At 43.9% G+C, this 12,124-nt stretch overlaps 1 protein-coding gene and 1 long non-coding RNA gene across 2 annotated transcripts; both read right to left on the bottom strand.

The window, feature by feature from the left end:
• Nucleotides 1-1,160: 1,160 nt before the first annotated feature.
• On the bottom strand, nt 1,161-9,606 carry LOC121564157 (calpain-9). The gene is made up of 20 exons (XM_041875651.2): nt 8,990-9,606; nt 7,753-7,822; nt 7,117-7,235; nt 6,810-6,943; nt 6,318-6,489; nt 6,010-6,081; nt 5,717-5,808; nt 5,549-5,623; nt 5,244-5,407; nt 4,872-5,029; nt 4,454-4,662; nt 3,690-3,729; nt 3,493-3,567; nt 3,328-3,388; nt 2,970-3,034; nt 2,507-2,575; nt 2,133-2,211; nt 1,828-1,944; nt 1,510-1,568; nt 1,161-1,319 (listed from the first exon to the last, which is right to left on the bottom strand). Exons 1-20 carry the CDS (start codon nt 9,236-9,238, stop codon nt 1,293-1,295), a joined length of 2,106 nt encoding a protein of 701 aa, XP_041731585.1. The 5' UTR covers nt 9,239-9,606; the 3' UTR covers nt 1,161-1,292.
• An 805-nt stretch (nt 9,607-10,411) lies between these two features.
• Nucleotides 10,412-11,770, bottom strand: LOC123484910. The gene is made up of 3 exons (XR_006658779.1): nt 11,736-11,770; nt 11,394-11,544; nt 10,412-11,173 (listed from the first exon to the last, which is right to left on the bottom strand). It is a non-coding gene; the product is annotated as an uncharacterized LOC123484910 (long non-coding RNA).
• Between the last annotated feature and the right edge of the window lie 354 nt (nt 11,771-12,124).

The raw sequence follows: 12,124 nt of genomic DNA on the forward strand, positions 1-12,124 counted from the left end.
CCCGTTTTATGTAATATTAATGAGGACATGCTACACCATGAATCATTTAGTCATTGAGCCCATTGGTATTGTTACCCTACTCAGATTTTTGTTGTCCCCTCATGAAGATCCTATGCTACCTCACTTGTGCCCAAACTAATAGTCCTTCATGCAGGTGCATCGAAACCAAAACCGTATGAAATTCACTTAGGCCTATGCTTTTGTTTGAAAGCTTGTCGTGTGTAAAGCGGCTTATATTTACAATTCAAATTTCATAGGCTGGGTCTGACTGACATGCCCAGACACTACATTATGTAGGTCACACTCTAACTGTGTGTCCATGCCAATTATCATCAGCGAGGCCCGACATACCATGTAAATGTTCGCAGGCCGCCCTCGCTCCCTTTAATGTTTTGTTATGTTTTCATGACTGCCAAATAGTGCCACATTCCTAATATACAGAAATCCCATGGGCATTGGACTCCATCCCCATTACTATAAGGCATCGTTGTGGTGTGTACAACTTCATGGTTAAATGACTACACATCAAAGCGTCATATCCATTTTATAATCATTTTTTTCTCATTGTAATGACAGTTAGGCCTATATTTGGCACCTATTTTTTCAAAAATCCCCAAAGTCAGCCTGTTGCAGGTGATGCTAATACATGGGGAAAAGGACAATTCATTCAAGGTGTGCTTGTGTGCATCTGCAGCTGTTCTCCTTTGATATCAATGTTTATTGATCCTAATTTCAGTTATTCAAGATTGTTTAATAAGTCTGGGGGGGTGTGTGTTGAGAAGAGTACAAAATGAGGAGCTGTACTTCTTCAAGCTCGAATTTTAGCTTCTGAGTTATTTAACACAAGCACAACAGGAAATTGCTTGAAAGTTTGCCACAGTCCCCCTGGGTCTGGTATGTGCTTTTTTGACTATTCTTATATCAAGACCGTCCATAGAGTGTGATGCTTCAAAGCGGATATTTACACATACCAAAAGTCAAGGTCTCTCTGCAGAACATACATTTCTCAAAACGTTCCGTGTCCAAGTCCACTTCTCTACACTTATTCAGTCTGCTGAAAAGGAGGCAACAGAAAGTTAAACAGAATGACAGCATGCACTTAGTTGCTATGATGACATAGTATTGTTATGGAATGACTAAAATCTGATGTTCGGCACAAATAACTGAAAGTCTTTATTGCAAAATAAATCTACTATAAAACTTTTAATTTAAAACAATGCTGCAACAAAAACCAGTTGAATCGGCGGAGGAGGGGCTGAAATTCAATGAGAGCGGGTCAGTTGTACATCGGGTCAGTTGTACATCGTCATGTGGAGCCACTACAAACAGAAAAAAGGTGAGACACAACAAATCAATATTTCATTAAATGGCTGTCCAGGCCATTATGGCATGTGTGATCATATGCAAAAGCTGTTTTTTCATTCATTTTAAGTCTGCCGTATTCTGCATGTTTACTAGGCTGTGAGAAAAAGAGTGGGTTTTGATCATCTGTGTCCTGTGTGCTCTTACCTGTCTGTAGCTGACTGATATGGTCCCCATTCCCACAATGTCATAGGCTTGAAATTTATCTGTGAATGGAGCGAACATGATGAATTAGACCAATTAGCCTACATACAAATGCACATCCCCCACCCCCACACATTTTGCTCTTGCATGATAATTATTAAAAAATAAAGAAATAAAAAAAGTGCACCCCAAAAGTAACATCTCAATCTTGCTTGTATTTCTCTTCACTCATTTTAAATCCCACATCAATTAGTCTTCCTAAATTCCTATTTGCAGCCCTTGTTGGACCACACCGTTCTCTACACCTCTGCCCTCACTTACGGATCATGCTGTCCAGTTTCATCAGCAGGTAAAGGAAACCGGGGTAACTGATTGTCATGTCCGGCTCTGTGTAGCGCAGGCCGATCAGCTGCAGGACGAAGTCATCCACCCGCATGCCTAGACCAGACCAGACCAGACGAGAACAGATCAATTCATGTTCAACCACATTCCCTGCCGTTTCAGCACTGTAAATGCTGTTGGCATACTGTTCATATGGACCAATAAGGACCGAACATGAAGAGTGGTGTTTTGGCGCCCCCTAAAAGGCACCAATGGAAGCTTGTCATATCATAAGTGTGTTCTACCTGCAGCTTTCAAGGCAGGTGAGACTTCAGGGTACTCCAGCAACTGGGATTTGTTCTTGTCAAACGTCATGAATATATCCTGTTAAGTGGAAGATCAAGACCAGCATGACTGAATAATATTTTCAGACAAATATAATTCAAATCACTTCACATGCTTCGGAACGGGTCGTATGATTGAATTAGCTCAGTGACACATGACTGAATCAGAAGACACAAGTCACTATTATATTTCCTTTAGCCAATCACAATGCGACTTCAAAGACACAAAGCATGCTTTAGCCAATCAAACTACTGTCCAATCTTCTCATCATATTGAAAGAACAAAATGATTAAACCTTCCACTGATATACGGCTTAGTATGGTTTAGACCTTACCGTCCATTTCCTGATCTTGTCCCACAGTGCCTGGAACCCCTGCCAGTCTAGCTGAGCTAACCCCCGACTCTGGGTTGACACCGCAGTCAAGGAAATGGTCCATCAAAAATGCATGGCAAAATTAAGGTATTGGTAGATCAGCAGACCAAGTGAGGTCATGGTGGACAAGTTACCCTACCTTTGTATGTCTATGTACATACATGGCATTTTTGTAACGTTTCACATTACATAGCCCTTTTTTATGGGAACTATGATCTTCAAACAGTCGGCCTAGCCGAGGCTCGAACCCCCATCGCCAGGGGGCACATGTGAGCTTAGACCGCTACACCAGAATCTGGCATACATTTAACCTATATTAACATGGTTATTGATCTATATCAACTAATGACCATATAGCCATGCTGAGACATGATGCACACTGGTTCAGCCATACATGTATTTCTTTCCCCAAGAGAAAGGATACATCCATGAGGACCACAAAGCTCTTGCAGTGCTCCAGGACCAGCTTCTTCTCGCTCCCCGCCAGCACTGCAGGCCACAGCCCAGGAAGAGAGCAGGAAGCCACACAGACAAAACATCAGTTAGGAACAGTTAAGACTTCCTCCTGCAGTGACATCACTACTTCCTGAATGTTCCCACAGTAGTTATGGCTTATGGAAGACTACTAAATCAGTAGAGGGATTCGTACAGTTTTCCAGAATTTCCCAGATGCATGTGGGCGAGGCAATGGCTACTGGATGACAGATGCCATTATAACAAGCTGTTGTAAAGGGTAAGTGTGTACAAGGTAATCAAAGGTGAGTTTGGACACAAACCCTTACCTCCGCATTTTATGGCCTCTGTTAGCAGGTTGAGAAGCTCCAAAGGTCGACACTCCCCTTTCTGTTGGGAGGTTTAAAAAAAAGAGAGTAAATATTGCATATCTTAGGCTAGAATAGAACAGTTTACATGGAACCTACTACATGGAGGTGGTGGCGTTATCTCACCTTGTTGCAGTGCTTCTTAAAGAGCTGTCGTGTGGCTTCAGGAGAGGGCAGAGCCGACATGTGTGGAAAGGAGGGCTGCAAGAGGGAGATCCACAGTGAAACACACAGGATCATCCATTTAGTCATATCACAAACACTCAACAGGGGGTGATGGATTGTGGATACTTTGGACTTCAATAGCATGCCATGACTTCTACCTGTGTAGGGCTTTCATCAGTGCCGGGCTTCTCAGCTGGCCTGCAAACACAAAGAAAATACAGAATCATATGGTTTAACTTGAGAAACAGACCTATTCATTGGTGGATAACATAACATATACACTGAGTGTACAAAACATTAGGAACACCTTCCTAATATTGAGCTGCACCCCCCCTTTTTCCCTCAGAACAGCCTCAATTCGTTGGGGCATGGGCTCTACAAGGTGTCGAAAGCATTCCACAGAGATGCTGATCCATGTTGACTCCAATGTTTCCCACAGTTGTCACGTTGGCTGGATGTCCTTTGGGTGGTGGACCATTCTTGATACACACGGGAAACTGTTGAGTGTGAAAAACCCAGCAGTGAAGCAGTTCTTGACACACTCAAACCGGTGCACCTAGCACCTACTAACATACCCCGTTCAAAGGCAATTAAATATTTTGTCTTGCCCATTCACCCTCAGAATGACACACTCACAATCCATGTCTCGATTGTCCCAAGGCTTAAAAATCCTTCTTTAACCTGTCTCCTCCACTTCATCTACACTGATTGAAGTGGATTTAACAAGTGACATCAATAAGGGAACATAGCTTTCACCTGGATTCACCTGGTCAGTCTATGTCATGGAAAGAGTGTGTGTTCCTCATGTTTTGTAAACTCAGTGTAATTTAGAGAGCCTTTTCTTGACTGAATGCCCTGATACCTTAACATATATCATAGGTAACTTTTCCTCCAACCTCCAGTCATGGACTGATCCACTCACGATGCATCGTTGCCCTTTTCTGTCAACACCCGCAGGATGAACTCTCCCTGCTGATTGGTCTCCGCGGTGGAAGGGATGATGACATAATGGCCGGGCGCCAGGCGACCGCGAATCACCAGCTCTGTTCGCTGGACGTAACCCTGGGTGCTGATGAGTGGGCGGAGCAAGCTCAGGTCCAGAGAGGACAGGTAAGCACACTCTGAGCATGCCTGGGAAGAAAGGGGTAGATACTGTAGTGTGTACACACATTTCCACACTGAGAAATATGCTGCCACGCTCAAATATTCCCTCACTTCCTCTCTTCTTTTCTCTGTCATATTTATTGTGGCTCATTTAAATCTACTCTGGTTGTATTTCCTGTTGGGTGTGTTTGTGTATGTGTGCATACATTCATGTGCAGGTGCGTGCGTGTGTGTACCTTGTAGATATCCAGGCCGATGCCCAGGTGGACTCCTCTGAGTCTCTGGTGCTTCTGCATGAGGGCCACCAGGAAGGAACAGGTCAGCTCAGGGTCACTGGGGTCATCGTCCTCCTCCAGCAGGGTCAAGTGGAACTGAGGGTTCTGCCAGAACCAGACTGGACACACACATATCCAGTACATAAAGATGATGTACAATACTAAATATTTATGTACAATACTAAATATGTATGTGCAATACTAAATATTTATGTACAATAAGGCACACACATGGATATCAATCTATTATTCTCTGATTATGTATGACTGAATTATTTGTTATGTCAGAGTTGGTGTGTGTGTGTGTGTCAGTAGGATTGTGCCTTTTCTTACCCCCTCTGCGAGAACCCCCGGCGGAGATGTGTGGTACCCAGCTCCCATGATGCATTGTGCAGTTCCATGGTCTCTGTGTGGCGCCCGGCACGCTCAGGGTCTCCTCACTCAGGTGACACACCTCCATCGACTCAAAGTTCTGACGGAAGTCTGACACCGCCATCCTGAGGGAGAGAGAGGGAGAAGGAGAAAGAGATAGGGGGAGAGACAGACAGACAGTAAAGAGAGAGAGGTTATTAATATATGAGAACATGTGAAGTATGGAGGCACAAAGTGAGAGTCTATGAAGAGAGAGGTCCACTTACCAGAACTCCCCATCCTCCTTCTGAACCCTGTCCAGACGCTTCTGCTCCTCCTCACGAACATGACTCCACTCAGGCCTTTGAACAGACAAACACACTGAGGAACCTGCCCCAAACACACAGACACACACAGTGGTAATGGCGTGATTAATGGGTTAATAGCTAGCTAACCCATTCATGTCACTCCAGGGTCCCTCCCACTCTGTCTTGCCCCAGGGGTTGTGAACACGGACCAGCTCCACAGTCTCAAACTTTGTCTTCACCTGAGGGAGTGGAGGAGTGGGGGAGACAGAGAGTCACCCAAACTGAAAACCTATTTGACTATTAAACACAGGAAACCCAAAACCTCTGTATGTGTGCAGGTTTTAGCTGGTGGCTTTGGATACTATTGGCCTTGGTGTGCGGTCATGAATCTGAGAGTGAATTTGACAGTGCTTAGTATCCAGCAGAGGGGGTAGTCTTACTTTTTCAAGCCCGGTTAAAGAGTACGCATGTCTGAACAGGATTCCAAACTCATTTCTCTGCTCAAGGGGGCCCTGTGGGAAAATCAACCCACACACACACAAAATATGTCAATGTGTAAGCAATGTAGAACAGATGGTTATACCACCGTATTCTGCTCACTGATACAATGATAGGAGTGGGTTTGAATCAAAATGCACATAGAAAAGGTTACACAAAAGAATTATTCCATCAGAAAGATGAGCTTGGCACCTACGTTTCATCACTACGTCCCCTGTAACTTCCCCAGAAACAGTACACGCACACTCACCTGGCAGTTGGCACAGTTGATGAGGGCTCCCTTGGCCAGAAGGGGCTTGAGGAAGGCTGCCAGGTCCTTGGGCAGAGAAGCCACAGTCAGCACCTCCGTCATACCGCCAGTCATGTCCACCATGGCCTCGTGGGGGAAGCCCATGTTCAGGGCCTGATATCCCCCCTTCAGCCTGACAGAGACAGTGAATCCCAACAGGTAAGTTCCGTGGTCAGAGTCCAGAGCAGCATTCCAGTGCAGTGGACACACTGGTACATCCTGGTATCATCGACTTTGGCCTTATGCAACTTCAAAGCAAGAGGATGTAATCACACTGACAAGATAGAATGATGTTGACATGCAGTTCTAGACAAACACAGAATTAAAAGATCAAATCCTTTGCTTCTGCATCCAACCTCATACACAAAGACAGTGTGTGTGTGTATGAGACAGGATAGCAGAAAATAAAACCGCATGCATAGAACACCAAAGATCGCAGAGACAGACACTGACTTGGCGTAGGCCTTCTCCAACAGAGCGCTCCAGAACTCTCTTTTCTCTGAGGAGCACAGGTAGATCAGCTTGCCCTTCTGCGTAGGCAGCAGGTCATCAACCTTCACCTTCTTCCACTCGCCGTACTGCCAGAACTATAGACAGACAGACACATACAGGTTTTAATTTTAATCTCAGAGATGGGCATCAACAAACTCCAACTAAATAGTCATTCGCCCATATCTCCTATATACAGGAGTGCAAATTCAATAACCCTTGACAAATACTGTACAGCCTAATGAGGTGTGTTTAATGTCCTGAGGCTGACCCGGAAGGTAAAGCTGCCGTTGTAACCCTCCTGGAAGCTCTGTCCCATGGGCACCACCCGCTCCAACAGCGGGCGATGCAGGGAGAGGGACGCCACCGCAGACAGGAACCAGCAGTCATCTAATCAGAGAGCAGGGAAGGACAGAGGGACAGGTAAAGGTATATTATATATCACATTCACTTCACTGGGTAAGTAGTTTGATGATGGCCACCTAGCGTTTACTGTACAGTAGGTCAGACATAGAATGAATTAATGACGTCAAAGCCATTCTGTACTCTTGGGTAGAACTTTCACATCATTGGGAGAAAATGTTGGGTAATAAGGAAACAGATCAACCGTATCCCAGCTTATTGTGGTACTGCAATGGCTGGAAACAAGACTACGGGCTCTATTCATTTTTTAAAAGCTGAAGCGTTACATATTCCACAATAGAAATTAAGGTAATTTCCGATTGAGCAGACATATGCAGCATTTACGGTGAATGAAGCTTCCACTAAAGCGGGAACATGGCCTTAAATTTCAATCACGCTGTAAAGCTGAACTTCTGCGATGAGGATTGAATAGGGCCCTAATATGTAAGGAAGCAGGTGGAAAGCCACTGCGTCGGTCAACATACATATGGAATATTCCACTTACTCAGAACTCCCTGACACACGTCCATACGTGTTGCTCCATCCACTATGAACTGTGCTGAAGGGCAGATATCCTGGGGAGAGAAAGCAACACAACATGCCTCAAACTTTTTGCTGAGTTTCCCCTTTACTGGGTAAGATGAAATGGATAACCACATACCAGGGACATACATCTACTCTGTTTACATTATCTAAAGTAGTGGAGACTTTAACCCAGCTGTCCTCACTCACAACTTTTGCCTTCACAGTTTGGTTTATTTATGATTGACTGAACACTACTAGGCCTACCATAAATAAATAAACTGAAAAAAGTGCCTAGATATACCGTGACAGGCATTGTTGACCTAAGACTCCATCTTCAATGGAGAGTAACAAAGCAAATACAACATGTATAAGGTTGGTAAGGAGACCTTTGTGTCTTTATGACAAAAACCAGCCAAACAGACTTGGCTCTGTCCAGTCCAGGGATTGGATGTTCATAATGTATGGAAACATTGTTCTGGGTGTTTTTTAACATTTAGCCATGACAGCTTGCCAATTGGCTAAGCCTTCTGAAGATAAAATCACTATGACCTAGTCCTGCCCTAATGCAGTAGTCTTCAATCCAGGGCCTGTATTCATTAAGTGTTGTGCTATAGCAGGGGTATTCAACTCTTACCCTATGAGGTCTGGAGCCTGCTGGTTCTCTGTTCCATCTGATAATCAATAGTACCCACCTATGATTGAGTAATCAGGAGCTTGATGCACACCCTGTAGATCAAGGCCAGGATGGAAGAACATTGTCCCAATGTCTGAGTTTCTCACCACCACTTCATTGACATTTGGTTTTGGGTTACAAAAGCTAGGCCCTATACCAAACATTGCCCACCCAACAAATATAATATGCATCTGTGGGTGTTTTGTTATGGCTGTTGTCAGTACAAGTCTGTAAATGCATGATTCTTAGCACATCTATAGGACCTGGAAGAGAAGTACAGTATATGACACACCCTCAAAACTTGCATTTGTCATGCATTGAAAATAACTGTCCAGAAAAGACATCTGTCCACCCGTTGTCCATGCAAAAATATATCACACTCAGTGTATTGCAATTATACATAACATGGTATGTTCGATGGTTTTATTCATTCACTTTTGTAAGAGATAGGTTTCCACTTAAATTAAGTATTTTCATTAATGCATTGGTATAAATGTTTTATCTTTTTTAATATAACCGTTATAACAATGTCATACTGCGCTACCTTTGGGCGTCTCCATTCCATCGCGGGTTGAAGAAGCATATCTCCCATTGGAAAGTCGTGGTCAACGAATAACCCATCATCCATTGAATTAGCGCCATTATCAGGTTTATGAAGAACTGGAGAAAGCTCGTCAGCGAGTAGTGACGATTGCCATCGTTTGGAGGTAAACGAGCTTCCGAGATCTTCCGTCGTTGCCTCTCCTGTACCTATTTCTGCGACCGGAGTCTGCTTGTCATTACTGTCACTCATACCGTCGCAATTATTTCTGAATGTCCTTACAAAACTGATAGGCTGTTTGTTGTAGAGTTAAAATATTGCGTGCAGCGAAACCCTACTTTTTGAACGCAATTGCTTTATCCACTTTTGAAGTCTTATCCAGGAGTTACCGTACCAACTTTTATAGAGTCTTCCGACTTTGTAGCCTTGAACCGATTTACCTTGTCAAATGTCCATTGGCCACACCCTCAGTACTGCACAGTAGCTCACCTGTGCAGCCTGCGAAAGTTGCTTGCGTGCGCACTTTGCGCTCTCATGATTCATAAGTCATTGCATGATGCCCCCAAGTCATATACACTGAACAAAAATATAAACGCAACATGTAGTGTTGGACCCATGTTTCATGAGCTGAAATAAAAGACCCAGAAATGTTCCATATGCACAAAAAGCTTATTTCTATAAAATGTTGTGCACACAGATTACATCCCTGTTAGTGAGCATTTCTCATTTGCCAAGATAATCGATCCACCTGACAGGTGTGGCATATCAAGAAGCTGATTAAACAGCATGATCATTACATAGGTGCACCTTCTGCTGGGGACAATAAAAGGACAGCAGAATGTGCAGTTGCCACAACACAATGCCACAGATGTCTCAAGTTGAGGGAGCGGCATTTGGCAGTGCCCTATGGTGGCGGTGGGGTTATGATATGGGCAGACCTAAGCTACAGTCAGTGAACACAATAGCATTTTATCGATGGCAATTTGAATGCACAGAGATACCGTGACGACATCCTGAGGCACATTGTCGCGCCATTCGTCCACCGCCATCACCTTATGTTTCAGCATGATAATGCACTGCCCCATGTCGCAAGGATCTGTATACAATTCCTGGAAACTGAATATGTCCCAGTTCTTCCATGGCCTGTATACTCACCAGACAGCGTGTTCCAGTTCCCGCCAATATCAGGCAATTTCGCACAGCCTTTGAAGAGTGGGCCAACATTCCACAATCAACAGCCTGATCAACTCTATGAGAAGGAGATGTTGCGCTGCATGAGGCAAATGGTGGTCACACCAGATACTGACTGGTTCTGATCCATGCCTCTACCTTTTTTATGTCTGTGACGAACAGATGCACATCTGTATTCCCATTTGTGAAATCCATAGATTAAGGCCTAATTAATTGATTTCAATTGACTGATTTCCTTATTTGAAGTGTAACTCAGTAAAATCTTTGAAATTGTTGCATGTTGCGTTTATATTTGTTCAGTGTAGCTTATTTCGTAATTAGTCTAAGGAATGTTTTGTGTGTAGTTATGACAAATGATGATTAGGCATCAATTGCAAAAATGTAGATTTCTTGTCCCCAGGCTCAGAACAGGCTTGAACAGGATACAGACAGCATTCATTTACTGACATGTAAAGCATACCTGCCAACTTTTCAAAAAACCTTGGAGGGAGATTTTGTCCTGGGTCCGCCTGGGTCCTGCAGTCGGTGAAAAGCAATTGCACTGCCTGCGTCTCAGAACTGCGGCCGCCTTGATCTCATGAGGTTATCATTGCCCACGTGTGCATGACGTCAGAGAAAGTCGGGATCAAGTCGGACACAAATCTAACCAGCATGCATTGGGCGGTGATCGCCGGTGATCGATTCTGCGCAGACCTGGCTCATCTCAAATGAGCCTCTTGTCTATGATCTGGCGGCATGGTTATACTGGCTTGTGGCCTTCTTGGAGGCCTTGATGATATCGGAGGGGGGCTCCCATTTGAAGCAGGGCTCCAGATTGGCCATCTTTATGGTCATTATTGAGGAGAGGCTGCCATGCAATGCTAGGCTGTTTCTTCTCTTGGTTTTGTTCAGTCCCACAACTGAAAACACCCTATCAGCATCTGCGTTTGCATGGGGAAACACCAGGACAAGCTTGGCGACGGCAGCAAGCCTCTCGAATTCTTTGGCTCCTGTCACCTATGGAAAATGCACCAAAACACAATGGAAAAACATACCTTGATTTTTGATTGATTAATACTGTAAGTATACTGTAGGTTGATCCATTAACAAAGTTCAGATAAAAACATGCATAATTTGCAACATGCATGACACATATATGCATGCAACAATTTTAAGCAACAGATGTAGCCAAGCCACACCTGCCAAAAGGAAAGTCAAAAAAGGAAAAAATTTTTACCTTATGCTTCCGGGTTGCCATTTCAGCCCAGAAGCTTTCCATTTCAGTTTCGTCCTGCAGGGATATCATTGGCATGGTCTGATAATTTAGAAACTCCTCACCCAGAAGGTCATGCTCCTCTGGCCCATGGTATGGGAGGAGATGGGGAAACCTATTTATGAAAGTAGAGTTGCAAGTTGTTACGTTTTAGGTATAGTCATCAACCAGCAGCAGTTCATACACATCTTTGAGGAGAAGCAACTTAAGAATCTCATGTGCAGTTTAGGAGTGAACACACCTCATCATAAAACACAGGGTATTTTAGCTAAGATGATAGACAATAATTAGAGAAAAAAAACTAACCTTTCAACAAAGTACAGGACATCTTCGATGTCACTTTCAGCCCTCTGCCGTACATCTACAAATTGTGCGTGCTTGATCAGTGGCTCTTCCAGTGGCAGCTTCTTAAGTGCATAGTCCACAGCACTTGTCAGGAAACACAACACAGCTTCATGGAATGAATCCACCTGCTGTGGTGTGATGTCACCCTCGTCGAGTAATCTGTTAAATTTAGCCCTGGTTGTGAACCCAATGTTCAACTTTCTTCCTGTCACAGATACAGCATATCGGTATAAGGTACAAGGCTAAATATCACATATCACAGTGTTTGATCATAATAATAGTCAAATACTAACCTGGTAAATGGTTTGCCTTTTCTTTAAAGGCAATTTCACAAGGCTCCTCATGGCACT

Source organism: Coregonus clupeaformis, chromosome 5 (assembly GCF_020615455.1).
Source record: "Coregonus clupeaformis isolate EN_2021a chromosome 5, ASM2061545v1, whole genome shotgun sequence".
Classification (NCBI taxonomy): domain Eukaryota; kingdom Metazoa; phylum Chordata; class Actinopteri; order Salmoniformes; family Salmonidae; genus Coregonus; species Coregonus clupeaformis.